At 51.6% G+C, this 20,156-nt stretch overlaps 5 protein-coding genes across 5 annotated transcripts; 3 read left to right on the top strand and 2 right to left on the bottom strand.

Moving 5' to 3' along the window:
• Positions 1–41: 41 nt before the first annotated feature.
• On the top strand, positions 42–1,499 carry N7477_008356 (uncharacterized protein; the record flags this gene model as incomplete). Its single annotated transcript, XM_056970019.1, has 1 exon — positions 42–1,499. The coding sequence occupies one exon, from the start codon at positions 42–44 to the stop codon at positions 1,497–1,499; it is 1,458 nt and encodes a 485-aa protein (XP_056820051.1).
• Positions 1,500–2,154: 655 nt separating this feature from the next.
• Positions 2,155–4,812, bottom strand: N7477_008355 (F-box and WD domain protein; the record flags this gene model as incomplete). The annotated part of the gene is made up of 1 exon (XM_056970018.1): positions 2,155–4,812. One exon carries the CDS (start codon positions 4,810–4,812, stop codon positions 2,155–2,157), a length of 2,658 nt encoding a protein of 885 aa, XP_056820050.1.
• A 1,671-nt stretch (positions 4,813–6,483) lies between these two features.
• On the top strand, positions 6,484–9,426 carry N7477_008354 (Rho family guanine nucleotide exchange factor CDC24; the record flags this gene model as incomplete). The annotated part of the gene is made up of 4 exons (XM_056970017.1): positions 6,484–7,458; positions 7,519–7,767; positions 7,839–8,457; positions 8,519–9,426. 4 exons carry the CDS (start codon positions 6,484–6,486, stop codon positions 9,424–9,426), a joined length of 2,751 nt encoding a protein of 916 aa, XP_056820049.1.
• Positions 9,427–10,446: 1,020 nt separating this feature from the next.
• Positions 10,447–12,070, top strand: N7477_008353 (pyridoxal phosphate-dependent aminotransferase; the record flags this gene model as incomplete). The annotated part of the gene is made up of 4 exons (XM_056970016.1): positions 10,447–10,528; positions 10,591–11,066; positions 11,128–11,413; positions 11,469–12,070. 4 exons carry the CDS (start codon positions 10,447–10,449, stop codon positions 12,068–12,070), a joined length of 1,446 nt encoding a protein of 481 aa, XP_056820048.1.
• Positions 12,071–18,792: 6,722 nt separating this feature from the next.
• N7477_008352 (putative C2H2 finger domain protein) lies at positions 18,793–19,929 on the bottom strand (the record flags this gene model as incomplete). Its single annotated transcript, XM_056970015.1, has 4 exons — positions 18,793–19,453; positions 19,480–19,559; positions 19,614–19,805; positions 19,876–19,929. The coding sequence occupies 4 exons, from the start codon at positions 19,927–19,929 to the stop codon at positions 18,793–18,795; spliced, it is 987 nt and encodes a 328-aa protein (XP_056820047.1).
• Positions 19,930–20,156: the final 227 nt, after the last annotated feature.

The following is a 20,156-nucleotide window of genomic DNA, read 5'->3' as shown; positions in this document are numbered from 1 at the left end:
GAGTCCACCTTTCTTGTATTCTTGAACACCGTCTATGCGCTATGTCTGTCGACAATGCCCATGGTAATCGACCAGGTCGCTTCTTTGCTCCCGAGAACCTCAAGCGTCACAACTACACCTGCGATACTTCCTCCCAGTCACCGTCTACGGACATTCCCGACTCATCTGAGTCCGGGCCCATCTTCAATGCCATCAGAGTCACAAGTCCAGAGGGAAGTACTCGAAATTCCAGACCTGCCTCCAATATAGGCCCCATCATGGAAGAAGGATTAGCAGCCAATATCGCCATGTTCATTCCCTCGGCGCTCGACGGTCACCAGTCCTCCAAACGACTTTCTCACAATGAAAGACGACAAGTTGACACTATCTGGTGGCGCAAGCAGATGCTTTCCGATACGTCTTTACATCAGACGGCACACCTGGGCGCTGGTCCATTCACCGAGACGATCTTGGCTGCAGGTGCTGCTAGAAACTTGCACCAAAAAGCACATTCTCTCAACACGGCGGAAGGGAGTCAATATGTTCCTCGCTGGCCTACGAATCTGGGGACTGCCGTTTCCACCCTTTGGCCTCATTTCCCACCTCCAGAAAGACAGCCCACGCCTCCAGGACTCCCATCATTCAATACCCCCGAGGCGGTGTATTGCTCTGCACAGTTCCTGGTTGGGGGAAATGGCAGACGCCGTTCGTACAGGGCCGAAGGCAACGGCCAACAAACACGCTCATACGGAGATGCAATGCTGCGATTCTTTGGTCTGTCTCCCTCAACCGAGATCGCACCGGAAGGGCTTTCTGTGACTGGGATTGGACGAGCAGAAGATGGAACAGCAGTCCAGGGCCGGTTTCCGTATCGACAAAGTGGCCACGGAATAAATCCTAATCGACAGCTAAATGACCATCCCTTCCATCAAAGCAATCTTCCTATCGCTGGAAACGAAGCTGAGGAATTGAGATGCGAGGCTGGATTTGATGACACAAGGACCAAGGAACCGGGATCTCGTTCGCGGAGGCAGATTCGGATCTACACGCCTCGCCCTCTTGGACGATTGTGGCCATTCTCAGATGATACTTCCGACTCTGCTATTCCACCACGTCCACGGAAGCAGGGCGGGGCTGTTGCACTGCTTGGTCTTCGGCGGACTTCACCTGTCCAGGACGGAGCCACAGCTGCCCCATTTACCGTGGCATCCTCTGTTCAAGGTGTGGGAGTGATGGGAGATCAGATCGCGCAAGTCTCTTCATCGTTGCGCTCAAGTCGGACACCAGACAATTCTGAGGATCTTGCAGGCGGTAGGACTACTGAAGGAGGTCATAAACCATATGGCGTTCTTTCTTGCATGCCCACTCAGCTGTCTCTTTATTGTTCGGGTCGTTGTATCCGCAAGCGTCGTTCGAGCATGGAAACTCTCAACGTTGTCAGTACTGGCGAAACTTACCTGACTGCTCGTGACCATCAAGGCTGTGGGCCGGGTCTTAGGTGGTGGTGGTGGTTGTGGTGATGCTCTCCTTCAAAGTACCCTCCATGTCCAATTTCGCGTGGCCTGGTACCTTCTTTCCTATTAAATTTGCTCGTGGAAGATGTCTTCGTGTCCTGGTTAATATTCTGTTACCCTCGTTTATCTTTCATTTGGTGAAGACTAATGAATTGGTCTACATATCTTTCTTGACTTTCTGTACATTTGTGACCCTTGAAGTGTCTTGAGACATTTTGCTCTGCTGGTGTTGATGGCGAAACTTGTCTCCTCAAGTATATATATATTACAATTCGGGTGTGATCCCCGGGATTTACTTGAAAATATTTCTACCTCAAGCTTTGCGAGGCTACATAGAAGGTACATAAATATTCGAAGCCCGTAATATCCATCTAGACGCTATGCCATGTGTATTTCAGGTGGCATAAAGACAATCATCACCAGAGTCGCCAAGCAGCGGAAGATGTCATAGCTGAAAAGCTAATGAATAAAATATTTGTGATACATATGCGCAACGCGAAAGGCGGAGAGAGGAAGACCACAGGGTGAAAGTGATGATTAAGATAAGAGCCGGAAGGGGATCCAACGCTTGTATGCACTGTAACGCCAAGAAGACAGGGGAAAGGGCAGGAGAAGGAGGAAGAGTGGCAGAGGACAGCAAGAGAGCGAGAAAAGGGGCAGATCATAATCCCTGGAAGAAGGGACATGCCTCGATGATCTCCTCATCGTCGCATGCAAAGTCCCATCCGACGATCCGGGGATCTACGCTCGCGCAGATAATCTTACGTGAGTCGAATTGGACTTTGAAGACCCTTGACGTGGGAGGAGGTTGAGCAAGCTGTCGGCGGGGGTGGGCATGAAGGTGGTGATGATGATGACCGGCAGCCAGTTGGTTGAGGTGTTGATTTATTAAAGCGACTGGTGGAGGTGGAGGAGGTGCATCAACGGCCGGTGTAGCGGTAGGTTGGTTGGCAACACCCTCGGCTGGAGCAGGGGTAGCATTATTGGTTACAGGGGGTGATTCACTGCCGGTTTCCACGTCTGTTGTTGCTTCGCCGTTCTGTGCTTGAGGACCTTGCACAGGTTGTCTCCTCTGCGGTTGCTGTGCCTGTGCCTGTGCCTGCGCCTGTGCTTGTACCGAGACCGCAGCTCGTGCAGCTTCGCTGAGATTGCCTCGTGCAGCGTTGGCCACGGCATCGGCTTGACGAAGCCGGTGACCAATTGACCATGCACCGTCGCGATCCTTGTGCCAGATCAAAATAGACTCGTCATATGAGCCAGAGACGATGCGCCCCCAGACACTACCACCTCCGCCCGGAGGAATTTTTGCACCGAGCGCAGGAATGTCGCGAGGGTCACGCGAGCCAGCAGTATTTGAGTAGTGCCCAGCACGGCGTAAAGCTCTTGGTCCAAGATCAACAGGGACGCCAGCAGCTTGTGCTTTGAAGAACTCGTTCTCAACCTCCTGAGCCTCGAGCCGAAGAGCCTCGTCAGCGCCGGGTGGATCGCCAAACCCTGCTTGAACAGTTCGCACAAGGTTGTTGTGTCCTCGCAGACAGGCCACTTCTGCCCCAGAGATATGATCATAGATGCGCACTGTATTGTCGTTGCTGCCGCTGATGATACGGCGACTGTCAAATTGGACACATGCGATGCCCTTCTCATGACCCATCAGAGTCTTTAAACAAGCACCATTGCGAATGTTCCAGACCTTGATCATGCGATCACCGGAAGCCGTCACAATCTCATCGCCATGGAGCTGCATTGCATTAACTGCGGCCCCATGTCCTTCCACAGTCATGAGAAGAGAGTTTGCTTGTATAGATTTGATATGCCCGTTTGCAATACCCGCTTCAAGAATGTTGGGTGCCATGTCTGTCAGGTCGACGACATATGAGGGATAAATGGCCCCGCCACCTGCGCAGATGCGCGGATAATCCTCATCCAGGGCCGATAGCTCTCGACGATTCCAGACCTTCACTGTGCGGTCTTTGGAGCAGGTGACTAAGTAGCGGTGGTCAAATTTGAGATTAAGAACAGAGTCGGCATGTGCGTTGGTAATTTGATGAATCTTTTTACCGGTCGAGAACTTCCAGATGATCACGCTCTTGTCGCTGCTGCCAGAGATGATGACATCCTCTTCAGGACTTGGGTCAAACTGAAGACACAGTACTGACTTTGCGTGACCTACCAATGGGCGATGCCATAAGCGCTTCGTTTCCAGGTCCCAAACTCGCACGGTTCTGTCTCGGCTTCCACTGACCAGCCATTTCCCTTGAAATTCGATTGCATAGACACATTCCTTGTGCGCTTCGTCCATGTGAGATGGGTGCGGGAGTTGGAAGTTCTTATATCGGCCATGGTGCCAATTCGCCTCTAATCTTCGGCGTTGTTTATACAGATGAACCCAGTTGACTTGAACGCTCCCGTTGGGGGAACGCGTGAGTAATGAAGACTGGAGAGGTGGCTGAAGCATTGATGGAAGCGACAGAAAAGACGTTGGAGCCACGCGTCCCATGCCGTCCACTGAAAAAGACCCTGTTCGCTCGGTTGCATCGGCCATGTGGTGATCACCTTCGTCGTCCGCTTCAGTCGAAGCCTGGCCGTTGGCTTCAACTGTTCCATACCTTTCAGCACCACGTGAATTAAGCCATGTGAGAGGGACGCGCTTCTTATGCTTCGGCTCTCCCAGGTCTGCCTCTGAATGTAGAGGGCGTGCTCGACGGGTTTGAGGTGAAAGTGCCTCGGCATGCTCTTGTTCGAAGCTGCGAATGGCACGCGTATCCACCCGCCAACCTTCTTTGATGTATAAAACCCTCCATAGACCAGAGTCGAGAATTCGGCTGCGCCATGAACGAGACGCCAGCGACGCAGTCAACAGATCTTTTGGGCTGAGGTAAGAGAATATGTCGAATGTAAGTTCCGGGGGCAGCTTGACAACAGGGTCCATATGAAGTAGCGGATTAAGACGATCGACCACTGCAGAGAGCGTAGAGGTGGAAAGAGACCGGAGAAGGCTATACGCGAGTTCTAAATTAGAGGGGTCGTTAGCGGGCGGAGAAGGCAAAGGAGGTTGGGGCTTCGGAAACTGCAATGCAGAACGCAGTGAGGGGCGCTGACCAGCTCGATCGGTCTCGCTCTGGGCGAGGACCCATTCCGGAAGCATTATGACATTGTCTGAAACGGTATCCTTGTCTGACTGGCTTCGCGTCTCATCCGAATAGCCCTCATCTAGCTTGAAAGACGGCGAGAGAGAGGGCACAGCGAATCCAGTGAAGCCGGTCGCCTGCAGCCGCAAATTCGGGCCAGATGGAGAATTGGGGATCGTTTCTCCCTCCATCGATGCTACCAAGCGAGTGGAGAAGGCTGCGATAGAGCGAGCGCGCTGAGGACGGATGAGTCGATGGGTCGGGGGCGAGACCTAGTGCTGTGACTTTTCAAGACGCCCACCAAACCGAGGACTAGCTGTGCGCGCGTTGTAGAGCTTCTTACAAAGCTTCAACGAGGATCTCACCCTCTTGCGCTGAACGAAAGGCGTTGGACGGGAGGATGGGAGTTTGGGGTCGGTGCCGCATATCACGTCACGTTTAGCGGCGGGATCCACCAGAAAGTGATAGATCGGAAGGCAAGAGGGCGCAACACATCAGATGCGATAGGTCGAGGACAGGATTAGGGGAGGCTGATCGACTGAAGAACAACTACTTCCGAGTTGAGAAATAACAAAAAACATGCCGCTCAGAGAGAGCAATGTAGGCACTGGAATGGCCTGCGGATCACGTGGTCAACGGGAGGGCAGGCGAAGTATGTACAATCAACAACGATAACCTTGAGAAAAGCGCTGGGAGAATGTATGGAACGAACGCAAGGTGCAAAATATACAATACATCCCGGAGAGATCATTCTCTCTTAATTCTCCTAGCAGTGAGTTTAGTGAACCCCCCGCATACTTGGTCGATTCTCGATTTGTTTATAGGATTTGTCTCAGTAGATAGGCATGTACAAAGACATGTGGGATACCTTTTTGGAAGGCCGATAACTGAATATGGCAACGACACTGGTATAGAGATCGAAGATGATCTACTTAAGCTAATGATGGATCGTTTTTACGGAATACACATTTACGGTTCAAGGGCTGTTCCACGCCAAATCTGACTAGAGGAAGAGGCTTTTGTGGTCCATCGCTACTTTGATTGTCCTACTCAGTGTCACTAGCGTGGGCTAGCCCTGATTCTACCGGTTTCACGGTATAGATCTCTCGTCTCAGGTAGAGTGGACTCGTGCCCCTCTCCACATCCCACCGCCCGATGGAACACGCGCTAAACCCTATCAGGAAACTGAACAGCCCTCCTTCCGCTCACCCTCTCCTTTCTCCCCATCCCGCCATCTCATTCCATCTTCGCCTCTACACCCCTCTCAACTTCTGCTCCCTTCGGGTCGTCCAGCTCGCCTTCGGAAGTCGATTCTTCCTTCCTATTTCGAGTCTGTCGAGAGTCCTAGTGACCGGGCTCTAACCTTCCGAACTAGGGGGGGTTTCCATCTTTCTCATTCCACACGCTTGCCCGGCCGCAGCGTGGTCTCTGAAAGACCTCTCCAGACCCATCGATTGGGTCTCGTCCACTGTCGGTGTCGGGAAATACTTCAACTGTCCTCCCTCCCTTTCGACGGAAAGTGGCGGCGCGTTTTTGATATTCTGTCTGTTCATATTAACCCTCAGATCGTGGTTATCCCGCGGGGAATTTTCCCTGTATATATACCACACCGCCATTCATTGTGACCCAGAAAGAGGTGGCAAATTGCGCCTTATCTTACGGCATACAACCGCACTTGTTCCTGCGTCGCGCAGCCTACATTCGCTCGACCATCCGAATCGCCAGCAATTCATGGTCGGCGTCCCGTCTGCTCGACACTCGTCGCTCCCTTCGATTACTATATATTCTAAGTCTGCTGTGCAGATTTGTTTTGATCTGAGCCTGGCTGGTCTGACTCATTTACTCGGTCGAGGTAAACGAAGATGATCGACTCCGCAGCAATGAGCGGCGCTCCGGTCGCCGAGGATAACATCATCAACCGGCGTGGTGGGGAATCAATCTATCAGAGTTGTGTCAACTTGAAGAGGCGGCTCTCAGAAGTCCCCAGCTTCGAACCTTTTCTGCAGGAGATGGCTGAGGAGGATCGCGAACGGGGTAACACCGATCCTGTGTCTTCGTTGTGGAACTGTCTCCGGGCTGGGTACCCGCTACTCAGCATCTACAATGCTTCTGGTCCGGAAGATGAGCTTATTGTCGACCCTGCCAAAGTCCCCGAAGCGAAACGACCGAAAGCGGCAACCTTCAAGTTTTTGCAGGCATGTCTACAGGACCTAGCCTTCCCCCAGCAAGATTGCTTCCTGATCACGGATCTATATGGTGAGAGTACAACTGGTTTCATCAAGGTCATCAAAATGGTGAATCGTGTGGTGGACATACTCGAGATGCAAGGCCAGTTGAAGCGTCCGTCCGTGGCAGACGCGCCGGCCGGTGTGCAAGCAAACGTGAAGCTCACCAAGCGGGAACATATCCTGAAGGAGCTTTTGGAAACAGAGCGCGACTACGTTCACCATCTCCAAAATTTGCAGGCATTGAAGAAGGAGTTGGAGGAGACAGGAGCACTGACCGGGGATGCGAGTCATCAAATTTTCCTGAACCTTAACAACCTCTTGGACTTTGCGCAGCGATTCTTGATTCGAATGGAGCAACACTACGCCCTGCCGGAGGATATGCAAAATTGGGGCAGCCTCTTTGCCTCTCACGAAGAAGCCTTCCGACAGTATGAACCTTTCATCGCAAATCAGATGCGGTGCGACGAAGTCTGCCTCAAGGAGTGGGACAAAATCAAGGTGGCTCCGCGTCATATAGACCTTCAACAAATGGTTGCGCAACCAAAGACACTGAACGGATTCTTCGTTAAGCCTTTCCAGCGCTTAACTAGGTACCCGCTTATGTTGTCGGTAAGTTCATTCAAGTCTCCACATGTCTTTATTCGAAATTAATGCGTTTTCTATTCATAGGAGCTTCGCAAGCAATTGGAAGATGAGCAACTTCAGGCCGATATCACCCATGCCATCAATACCATTCAGAATGTGCTAGATTTCGCCAATGAGGCAATCCACAAGGAGCATTTGGCTGCGGCAGTGGTAGATTTATCAGAGCGAGTCGATGACTGGAAGACTCTGAAGATGGACGCTTTTGGTGATCTGCTTCGCTTTGGCACATTCGCCGTGGTCAAGGGAGACAGTGGCAAGGACAATGAGAGAGAGGTACGACGACGATGGCACGGTCCAGTGCTCGCACGAGACGTGGAAACGAGCCGCGCTGACATGATTTCCAGTATCACATCTTTTTATTCGAGCGCATTCTTCTGTGTTGCAAGGACATCAACCCGAACAAACAGAAGACCAAGCTTATGATGAACAAAGACAAGCCCACCCTCATAGGTAAAGGAAAGCCCCGTCTTCAATTGAAAGGCCGCATCTACATGGCAAATGTCACGGACATCGTCTGCCTTCAGAAACCTGGCCTCTATCGTATTCAGATCTTCTGGAAAGGCGATCCGGGTGTTGTTGATAACTTCATCATCCGCTACTCTAATGAAGATACCATGAAGAATTGGTACAAAGACATTGACACCCAGCGGACAATTCAATCAGAACGTCGCACACTTCGAAACACTGGTACCTCTGACAGCGAATTCACATACATGGAGGGGATGGTGGCCCACATGCCCAATCCTTACCAGGCAGAGTATGATCAAGATGATGTCGGGCGAGATGGACAGTATCATTCTGAATTCACAATGAGTCGAAATGCCTCCAGCACCAGTCTCAGAACTCGGTCTGCCACCGGTGGCAGTACCAACTCTGGTCCTCACTCAAATGGTCGAACCCGCTTTGGAGGGGCCGATCCTTCACTCACCGTGCATACCCAATTACCTGGCAATATGTCGCCCGGTGACCGCAACAACATGAATTCATATTTCTCGCCGACTGAAACCCCATCCACCCGATCTAGTTCCCAATCCGGATTCTCTTTCGGACGTCAAAATACAAACTCGACAGGGGCATCGTCCGTTTGGAACGAGGAAGCCCATCGCTACACTGCGCCTGCCTTGTCCCGCGGCACCTCCCGAGATGGCTCAACCCCGACGGGTTACTATCCTCCCCCAACCAATGGACGATCTGCTCAACGTCCCTCATTGCCTCCTATGTCTGGATCCCATGGAACTCCCCTCTGCAAATGGCACTGCCCAGCGCATGCGTTCTGCCAGCAGCCCTGATATCCATAATAATATCAATGGACCGCCTGAGACACGTCGGTATATGGGAGTGCACACCATGCAGACTGTAGACAATGTTCCGGTGCCCCCGATTCCCGCCCACATGGCGAACATGAAGGCCCCGGTCAATCGAAGCCAGAACAACTCTCCTACAAGTCAACTTCCTCTACGCACACAGCCTCCTCCTGTCCACACAACACATTTCACCGAACCTCCTGTCCACACAACACATTTCACCGAACCAGAGTATAATGACGCTCGTGGCTCGGGCCAACTCTCAGATCCGGCCACATCTCCCTTGACCCAGGAAGAAGGACTAGAGGAGATTGACCCGTACATGCCAACACAACTCAAAGCGAAGGTGAACTTTGAGGATAACTATGTCACGCTAGTGATTGCGACTAACATTCTCTTCCGTTCCCTGACGGATCGCGTGGATGCTAAGCTGGCTCGTTTCACCAACCGATCTATTGGTAACAAAACCGTGCGCTTGCGATACCGGGACGAAGATGGCGATTTTGTCACCATTGACAGCGACGAGGCCGTACAACTTGCATTTATGGAATGGCGGGAGCAACACCGCGACATGCTCGCGAAGGGATTAGTTGGTGAAATCCAGCTCTACTGCCAGGTGGTCGACTAGATAGATCCTCCCACGAATCGTGTCTGTTTCTTTGGCCGTGAAAGTTTGAACCTCTTTAGCTTCTCTCGCTGGGAGCCTCTTACGATCATCGGTCTGCTATCTCTTTGCATCGCCCTAGCGCTTGTTCCCCCTTTCACCCCCTTTCACCCCAACTGGTTTGGCTTGGTTTTGTTGATTGTTTATTCCTGGAGAGCTGCACCATCTTTGTCATACCCCTCTTCTTATCATCATTCGTCCTTCCACCAGGCCATCATGGTCTTCATGTGGTAGAACTCTGGCGTCTTAGGCGAGGGCATTACAACTGCATAACGAGATGATCGCGGCACGGCGTCGAGAGGTGACAGGTCTTTTTGTTTTGGAAGGACCCCTTTCATATTCCGTTCCTCGGGAATACTCTGGCGGGAGCGAATGATGACTGCTATTGATCTCTGTCTTTCTCTTCAATGTCCACGAACGTATGAAGCACCTTCACGTATGCATACTTGTTTTTGGATTCAGTACGTTTTGGGGCCTTGCATGGATGTCTCGACTCGAAATTCATTGACATCTATTTCAAAGGTTCTCATCGTAGTTATGTCTCTCGCTATCTTTCGGATCGGAATGCCGTGACTCTTCCGGGAAGATCGGCTGTTGATACCGGTTGGCACGGCTGAAGTATAGGAGCTACCACAGGTTTATTTGGACCATACCAATCATTTTCTTTCCAATAGTACAGGAAACGTACGTGGCCCTAACGCCATATTCTGGTTCGAACTGGGATGCGGTATTCAAATCGACTTCTGGCGATGCAGTGCCCGATTTGGCTGTTAAAACAGGAATTTCGGCGCAGAACAGCCGGTGCTCTCACCGAATCGTGGCCCAGCGTCTCAGGAACCAGAGCCACCTCATCAATTCTTTTCCTAGTGCGCTTCCCCCTTTTTCGCTTTCGAAAAAATTCCCTTTCTGCGCCCCAGGGAAGCAAATTGTCCATCATACAAGTCTTGATTCTAAGCCACACCAGCCACATTGTGACAGCCAAGAATGTCGTTCTCCGGCCGCCGCGTTAGCATTTTGCGCCCCTCCACCCGCCGCTTCTCACAAAGCAAGGGCTTGTCTGACAACGGTATGATCTACATATCCCTGCAAGACATTCAATATCTCCGGGCTAACGTCCCGATCAATCAGAACTTGCCTCCGAGACTCATCGCCAGTTCCGTACCGCACACGAGGGCCACCGTCCCCACGCCGGCCTCGACGCCTCCCGTGCATCCACCGGCGTCGTCTGGTGCACAGAGCGAGCTTCCGAACATGGCTATGCAGAAGACCCCTCCGCCTGGGCCAACCTTGGTCAGGGTGCTCCTGAGGCCGACGACGAGATAGAAGGCAGCTTCCCCCGCCCGACGTCGATCCCGATTACTTCGGCTGCTCGGGAGTACGGCCCGACCGCTGGTATCAAGCCATTGCGCGCGGCTGTCGCACGTCTGTATAATGATCACTACCGTCAAGGAAAGGAGAGCCAGTATACTTGGGAAAATGTGTGCATTGTGCCCGGTGGCCGTGCTGGTTTGATTCGTATTGCTGCCATTTTGGGCAACTCGTACCTGTCTTTCCCCATTCCCGACTACTCCGCGTACTCGGAGATGTTGAGTCTGTTCAAGAACGTACGTTTTATCGCTTTTTGGGTGGGTTGCGGGATCGAGAATGCTGACAGGGAACCTTCAGATCGCCCCCATTCCCATTCCCCTGGCTCAAGACGACCATTATCACATCCACCCCAACAAGATTGCCGAGGAGATTGCCCGTGGTACGCAGGTACTGCTTACCTCGAATCCTCGTAACCCCACTGGTCACTTCGTGTCGCACGATGAGCTGGCGGAGATCCAGGACATTTGCCGGGACCGCGCCACTCTCATTCTAGATGAGTTCTACGGCGGCTACAACTATGCCTCCGACTGCGACGGCAGCACCATCAGTGGAGCCGAGCACGTCGTCGATGTCAATCAGGATGGTCTGTCATCCCTCCAACCCTACTTCAAGGCCTTAATCACTAACTAATCCTGCAGACGTCCTCTTGATTGACGGTATGACCAAGCGCTTCCGTCTTCCCGGTTGGCGTATCGCCTGGGTCGTTGGACCCAAGGAATTCATCGATGCCCTTGGCTCCGCCGGCTCATACCTGGATGGAGGCGCCAACGTACCCTTCCAGGAAGCCGCCATTCCCATGCTCGAGCCCTCGCTAGTCCGCACTGAGATGAAGGCCCTGCAGCACCACTTCCGTGAGAAGCGCGACTTCGTTCTGAAGCGTCTTCACGAAATCGGATTCCGCATGAAGGATGTGCCCCAGGCTACCTTCTACATCTGGCTTGACCTAACTTCGCTCGACCCGCCTCTGCCGAAGGAGGCGAACATTTCCGATGGTTTGAACTTCTTCAATGCTCTGCTGACTGAGAAGGTCATCGTTGTGCCTGGTATCTTCTTCGATTTGAACCCGGCTAAGCGTCGTGACTTGTTTGATAGTCCTTGCCACCACTTTGTTCGTTTGAGCTATGGCCCGAAGATGGATGTGCTCAAGATGGGTCTGGATGGTATTGAGCGTGTCATCAAGCGTGCGCGTAAGGCGGGGACGGCCAAGTGGGAGGATGAAGTTGCTATCCAGGATGAATAGATTTGATGTCAGCGCTGGGCTGCTTGCATTTCCAAGTTGAGCGGGCTTGTTAGGACAGAGCGAAGCGTATAGAATGAAATTTCATTGGCATTTCCGTTGGGCTTGTGGCTGTCAGCAGGTTGTAGGCTCTTGGTTGTGTCTATGCTTCATCAAGCTGAAGTATAAATCCTGACAAATTGTCGTCCGTAATTCAGTGTAGTTTATGGTCCTCACAATCGGTGGCATCATTGCGTATGCATCCTGTGTCTTACTCATCTTCCTCAGTGAAGTGCAAACTTGATCCGCTGCGGGGGAATTCAACGAACCTAGGAGGAGATTGATACAAGATGGTCTTTCAGCATGAAGAGTCAAAATGGCCTTCCAAAAGCGCAACGAGGGCTTGGCAGAACAAATGGCATTGATTGAATTACGACCACTCCTTGACAGTAAATGAGAGATATGCACCTAAGGTGGAAATCTGCTAGTCGATGGATACTCTAGAACAAAGCAGTACGGCATTAGGTGTTTCCATGCATGCCGGGGAGCCCAAGTCTCCTTCCCCCTGCCGGTTCTTCTCTTTCCCCTTCATCATTCCTCTGCAAGCTTGTTCTCTTCATTGACCGTCCTTAGTCTCGGTTGCCGAAGCATTACGTCTAATGCAACGTCCATCTCCCCACGGAGGTTGCCAAAATGGGCAGGTGAAGTATACCGCAATCTATGCTATACGAATGCGAAGCTGTCAGGCCCGCCACCAATACAGCGTACTGTGTATCTGGAAATACAAACACGAGTACACGCCAAGTCGACTACTTCCACTGCCCGAGCCAGTGACCATGCGGGAGATTTGCAACTAAATCGGAGGGCCCACGCCATGAGAGAGCAACTCGTCTAGATTTGCTAGATCCGGCTTAGCTGTATGATTACCCACTCGGTTCGCGCTTGACTTTGGTGGACTTTGGCGGACTTTGGATACGCTGGGTACTAGAGTTCGGGAATTAGATCCACTTGTCCACCGTGATCATGACTCTCAAGGATAATGCCCCCCCAGTTGGGGTAGCGACTTTGCCGATAATATGACATTTCCAGCTCCGCTTCACCTGGGCCCCTCTTAGTGTTCGCTCTCCCCGAAGACTGCCTTCCCCAATGGCCTTAGTTTCCCCCAAAGATTGCCTCCAAAGATTGACCTCCAAAGATTGACCTCCAAAGATTGACCTCCAAAGATTGACCTCCTAAGATTTACCTCCTGAGATTACCTAAGATTACCTCCTGAGATTACCTCCTGAGATTTACCTCTTAAGATTTACCTCCTGAGATTACCTCCTAAGATTTACCTCCTAAGATTTACCTCCTAAGATTTACCTCCCGAGATTACCTCCTGAGATTACCTCCTGACGATCGGTGAACTATTATTTCTATACCAGGCTCGTCTAGACCAGGGCTGAATTCGACGGCGATATCGCCTATGGCCTGTCGCCTATCTCCGGTGCCACTGCGCTCCGTTGAACCATTTATGCTCCACGTTGAGATTGGGGGCGAAAGAGAGCCTCACAGTTCAAAGATGACCCAGGATGTCCAAAGAGTGAAATTACCGGAACAATAGAGTTACCGTGAGAGTTTGGGTTCGGCCTGAGCCGCGATACACCACCAGTCCCAAGGGGGCAAGAGCATCGGTTCTAATCACTGACGATCGCTCGTATTTTCCTGAACGGTAAAAAAAATATAAAAAAAAAGACATTACTTGGCCTGCCGGATTCAGAACTGATATTTCGTGTTTCGTATTCTGTTCCTTTGACATGACGGGAGCCCTGGCTTCAACCCACAAAGCTTGTTTCTTCTGTCTAGCCTCAACTTCATGGATGCATGTCCCTGGCCAGATCGACCGAGCTTTGAAGCGAGTTGTCCTTGCCTGGAAGCCCATGACGAGGTGTCATCTCGTCTCACTGGCTTTTCGTGATACACGACATCCGCTGCTTGCCACCTTCACCCTTGTTTCCACCCTCCCAGTCAATTTTGAGCTGCCAGTCACTTTTCCTGATCTGGAGAATGCATTCCTTGTCTGTCACCGGTGTGTGAGAACAAAAGGGACAAGAGACCCGAAAGTGTCCTGTAATTGGGAGGACCCATAGAAAGTGGCTTCATGCGCCTATGAGAATGACCTACGACCTGGACCCCTGGGACCAACCACATCCTACTTTGGTACAGGCACAATGGCACTTTTACCAGACATGCAATACAGTACAAGGGCATACATCGCCCCCGTCGTTCCAGGAACCTGGATGCAAGCGATGGACCCCCTCCAGTCCTAAGTGGGCCCCGTCTCGGGAACGGTCGAGTAGCGTACTCCGCAGTGTAATACCCGGATATTACACTAGTGACATTCCCTCGATTTCTAACTGGAAGAAACGCACCCACCACTCTGTGTTCCCCGACTGCTCCAACGTCCCCAGGGCCCAAGCTTCTTTCCTTGGAAATCGAAAGCTTGGGATTGGAGGTTGTCATCTCCGAACATGACCAGCTTCTTCCATCTAACCTTAGCGTGGTCCCCGACGATCATTCGACAGATCGTTACGCGCTCGCTCGTGTTCCCCTGGCCGCATCAATTAAACACCCATCTGGTCGGAAAATCAGAGCTTTCACGGTTAGCTCCATGCGCCCTGCACATCGGTACCAATCGTGTCTTCTCTCTGTCGTGTGACGCTGTGTCCGCGGTGCTCTTCAGGCTCAGATAGATTGAACAATCCGATCGGCGCATGCGAACTTCCTACCATAATAGGCACGCCCATTCATCAAATGGAAGCAAATTATGCATTCTCGACAGCCTCCTTCTCCACTGCCCCACAGCGCGCCAACGACAAGCGACCGAGCTCGGCGCCTGAGATTAAGTGCCCATGACACTCGGCCTCTGATACGATGTGACAGCGTGTCGTCATGGTTCTGCTCGGCTCCATGTTTCATCGCCGACCAACGCACCAGGGGCCATCCTTGCTCGACTGGCGGCCCCCAGTACTGAAGTGTCCACCACCCACACCGCGCTGGGAAACGGTTTTTGGGAGGCCCCCGTTTCCCGCTGGAACTAATCTCCACACATTGCTAGCCTGGACACCATCCCCTATTCGTAGCCGTGCTGAAAGAACATCAGGCTTCCCTTCCACCAAAAGAAACCAAGCACTCCAGGGTACCACGGAGCAAATATAGACTCTGCCAGAAGGCAGAGAAAATCGGTTCCTACACATATTCCCAACCCCAGCACAAAGACCATTTTCCAGCCTCAATCCCGCCGCAATGGCAACATGCAGCTAAAAAACGGAGAGGGCCGAAGATGATTCGCCCTCGATCCGATCGCTCGTAAATCGCCGTCACCTCCCTGTTTGGTCGCGACGGGGGTTAGCAGCGGCTTGGCCATGGGAGGGGCCCTCAAATCAGCCTCGGTGAAGAAGAGACTCGAGATCGCCCGAGATCGCGAAAGGGCCGCACGCGATGATTTTCCAGGATGTAATTATATTGTCGTCGGAGTAGGGATCCCACCGCCCCGACTTGCGAAGTGATTGCTAGTGCAGAAATGGCGATGATCCTGTGCGTTCTCATGTGGCTGGCTTTGCTTGTAACCGATTTTTTTTTTTTCTGTTTCCATCTCTCGTTCTCATTGTTTACCCGGACTCATGCTGGCATGATTTCCTTCCCAGTTGCTGGCAACGGAAAGTTGTATTCGAGATTGACGTGGCGGCGCTATAGAGGTTGGCGTGAAACCAGCTTCATATCCACCGCTGCCACTGCTAATACTCAGAATGGAAGTTGGCAGGGATAACAGCTTCGCTTGTCGGGTCGGTCTCTCATTTCCCAGGCTCATGGCATGCACCGACGATCACGCCGATAGTTCGGTCCTAAGATCATAATATGGATTCATCACGATGCCTTTTACCATTGAGCTCGGTGAACATTCCACATTGATGCTGATGGCATTCCGGTCTTCCGGTTGACCTTGATGCCCTCCGAGGGGCTGGGCTTCGCCGCGGTCTAGATCGTGTATAGCGACCGTAGACCGCCTACTCCCTCTTCCCCCCTTTAAGCTCGATGATTCTTGGCACCTTCACACTCTCATCTCAACCATAGAGATCCCGGTCTCCAGATGGATTGAACGAGGGGGTTCTATTGGGTGATCAAATGTTGATGAGCAAGAGCATAATGGTTTCCGCTCAGCAGCAGGTCCATCGCTGCGAGGTTGCTCTTCGGCATGTCTCCGAAGCGGTGTGCTAGTGAATGCCGGGTGTCGCAGATATCCTGTCTACTTGTCCAGCCCCAGTTCGGGGTATCTTCTCAGCCAGGGCGTCATATCTCAACCTCAGCAGCAGAACAGAGATGGAGCATACAGGGGATCTACGTTGAAGCATCGCAGCAGCTCAGGCCGCTCCTTAAACGCGGGTGTGGGGAACTCCCTTCAGCCTCAACCACCAACCTTCAGAAAGTTCACGACTGGCACCTACGTTGGGGCAAAGGCAACAAACGCCATCACAGGGCAGGCTGGGCGCCGTCACCCGAGCCGTGTCATCTGTAATAATCCAGGTCAAGAAGACCAACGCCTCTATTCAGCTTCCCCGCTCCCGAAAGCCCGAGGCTGCCATTTCAGGATCTACCTGTCCTGACTTTCTGGCTTTCCGGCTTTCTGACTTTTCTTAGTGACTCCCGCCAGAGTCCGAAGACTCCGTGTCCACGCGGTTTCATTTCGGGACACGTAGAAAAGCAGGTATTTGCATTAGGGCGGAGCTTCATCATCCGACAAGGAGTAAGCAACTCGCTATCGCTTCGATCTGCAAATCTTGAACTAGAGAAGAAACGATCGGACACGGAAATCTTCTCCCTACGCACGTCCTCACCGATCGTCGATATGCTCAAAATTAGAATTCAAATAATTAGATCATCGAAAATAGGACCAAAAAAAAAGAACAAACAACAAATAGAAATAATTCAGCCTGTTCAGTCGCATAATTTTGGAGATAGACTATGAACGGAAAAAAAAAAGAAAAGACAAGGAACACAAAAGGAACAGCCCAGGATGTACATCCTCGACTAGCCGGACGCTCGTAGATTATTTCTCATGTCATCGACGACTTTCCTAACCTAATAGAAACATGGCGCCATGTCTCACAAGGTTGCGATGCAGCGTGGTGTGGTATCGCCACGCAAGATATCCAGAGAGAAAAAAATCGGCGAGCCTCGCAAAGTCCGTAGATTAAAAAACTCGCTATGTACCGTTGATCGGACAGATTTTCGACCTAGGTGGCAATCCAGTCAGCGCTCCGGGATATTACTTCACACGAATACACATGTGCATAACCTAGGTCGCAACCGTAACATAGTAAACAAGAACAAAGAACAAGAAAAAAAAAAATTCTCCGCGAGTTAACCGAGGAATTTTGGTAATTTTGAAAGACCGTCTTTCATATGACAATGAGCCTAGAATGACAAAAAGGAACGAAAGCGAGCCAGCCTTGTCACCTTGCGTCATCGCGTCTAGCGTAAAGGCGACACATGCTAGACCATCCAACCTGGCTCCACTTAATTTTGCATATCTCCCTAGTAAGATGGATATGAAATCGAAAAAAGAAAAGAAGAAAAGCAGAAAAAAAAATATAAAAAAATAGCAAAATCAACCAACACGAACGTAAAAGGTAAATCATTCGGGCTCTCGGAAGGAAGAGAGAGAGGAAAAACACCCAGCTCAACCCTGTTGGACGCAAGGGTAGGGGAGAGGTGGGGGGAAACCCTCTCCCCCGAAAAAGGAGAGAAAAAAAAAAAAAAAGGGAAAATAAGGCGCCCCCTTGTTCGTAAGCGAAAGCGAGCGCGCGAATGACAGACGAAAGCAAGATTCAGCGCGTAGTTTTAGAGAGTCGATAATTTCGCCATGGTCTTGGCTTGGCCCTTGGTATTCGGGAAATAGGGACTAACAAGCCACGAGTCATGCATGCCATGCATCCTTTGGCTGATCAAGGCGTGCTTTTTTTTTCCCGTTTCGGGGCCTTGCCTGGGGATAATATCAGCTCAACCTTGCCAAGCCCGGGCTCCTGGGCTGGTTCTGGGCGGGTTTCCGTGGTATCTAAGGACTATCGTGGTTTCGTGGAATGGGGCTGCTCTGGGACTAGGTCGTATCTATGCCTATCAGGGAAGTCTATTCATGGAGATTAAATTTCCCACCGGATTCAAATTCAAGGTGACTTCGTTATACTGCGAGGTAAGCTTTGATAAGACTGGGATTTGAAAATAGAAAGTTGTATTTCTTATGCGAACCCTCTGTCACTCTGTAAGGGGATTCTTCGTATCTCGTTGACATTGGGAGGTCTCAGTAAATAAAATTCGAAAATCACATCTCATACCAGGTATCAAAGAATCAGACCATCAAAGAAGAAAGTGGAAATCATAAGATAAGAAATCAACAGATGTAGGGATAAACGCCCTCCCTTCTCCTTTTAAATGAGACAAGCAGAACCAAGATGACGGGGGAATCCAGAAAGAAAGCGCCCATTAAGCCGGGAAAGAACTGAAGAGAAAGAAAGAGGAAAAGGAAAAAGAAAAAATAACAGAAACCAAAAATGGACCAGAGCGCATAGTAAAGACGATATGCGAAGGTCTCGAAATTCTCGATCGAATCAATAGATTGGGGGGGGGGGGATATCGGGGAATATAGCAAAGTCGTGACGGGCATAAATCGCACCAGAAAGTTTCCTCCATAATCTATGCGAAATCTCCTCTTATCCTACCCCCAGAAAACCCCAGTCAGTCCCCTCCGCTTGGTTCAAGATCCGGGCAGTTGGGGGTTTGTACTGAAAATTAGGATGGTATCCCACCATCATTGGCTGTCCCTCTGGCAGCTGGTGGCCCGAGAACGGCGGTTGGTGATACTCGGGGGGCATGTAGTTGGGGCGCGGGCTTGGATCATAGCGCGGCTGCATCATCTGCATATACTGCTGTTGTTGTTGTTGTTGCTGGTGCTGGTGTTGTTGCTGGTGTTGCTGCGGATGCGTCGATTGGTGGTGATGGTGTTGTTGTGGGTGCTGCGCGTGTGTCATGTTCATCGCAGAGGTAACAGGGACGTTCTGCGTCACAATCGGTGCGTTTTCGTGCACAGGAACCTGGCCGGGTACCTGGCCCATCGGAACGCTTTGTGGGGAGTAGAACTCGTGGTTGGGTGTCGCGGAGTTCGGATAGTAAGGCTGCTGCGCCAGGAGATACTGTTCGTGCGCGTTGGGTATTGAGACGGTCACCGGGGTCGGGTGTTGATACGAATGCTCTGAGACGGCGTCTTCCGAGGATGGTCGTGTCAAGGAGCCCGGGGATGCGAACGGTGTTGGTGTTTCGTCAGGGTGGTCTTGCGACAGAAGCTGTGATGGCTCCAGGGTGAGCTTTTTTGGTCTCAATGCGATCAGTGGCTTGCTTACCTTCGCTCACAGGTTGGTTCCTGGCAAATATATGGTCGTTTACCCGTATGAATTCGCCGATGACGGGCTAAACTCGAGGACTATTCATGTCAGTGGGTGGAAAAATCGCGACCGGGGTGTCGAGGTGAGCTTACATCTGAGAATGCCTTTTGGCAGCCCTCATGGTCACAGACATGAGGCTTTTCGCCAGTGTGAGTTCGTGAATGCACGGTCAGAGCGCTACGCTGGATGAAACTCTTGTTGCAGTCCTTCACCGTGCAGTGATATGGTCGCTCATTCGTGTGGATGCGATAATGGCGACAGAGGTCTGACTTGCGATTGAAAGACTGGAAACCCGAGTCAGATGCGGAAGAACATGAGCACGTCGTGCGGTAAACACCGGAACATGGAACATACCTTGCCACAATGCTCCCACGAGCAGTTGAAGTCGCGAGCACTGCCAGGAGCCATGACTGGAAGCTATTCACGAAACAACGCACGGTTGCGGGGAAAGCGGGTCGCGGGTAGGCGACGTGGAGATAAGGGAAAGGAAGGGAGGTCTCGGGGCAGATAAGTAGCCCGGGATGGTCCTGGTCAGGCCGGAGGAATAGCCTGGATGCTTCGACGAGCCCGGGGCATAATCGAGTGATATAGAAGAGGGGGAAGAACGATGAACGAAGGAGAGGGAGGGGAGGGGG

This window comes from Penicillium maclennaniae, assembly GCF_028827695.1.
Source record: "Penicillium maclennaniae strain IBT 15551 chromosome Unknown utg000007l:1.0-4884863.0:1.0-4888362.0, whole genome shotgun sequence".
In the NCBI taxonomy this organism is placed as follows: domain Eukaryota; kingdom Fungi; phylum Ascomycota; class Eurotiomycetes; order Eurotiales; family Aspergillaceae; genus Penicillium; species Penicillium maclennaniae.
Note: the sequence above shows the minus strand (reverse complement) of the source record. Positions and strands in the feature narration are given on the sequence as shown.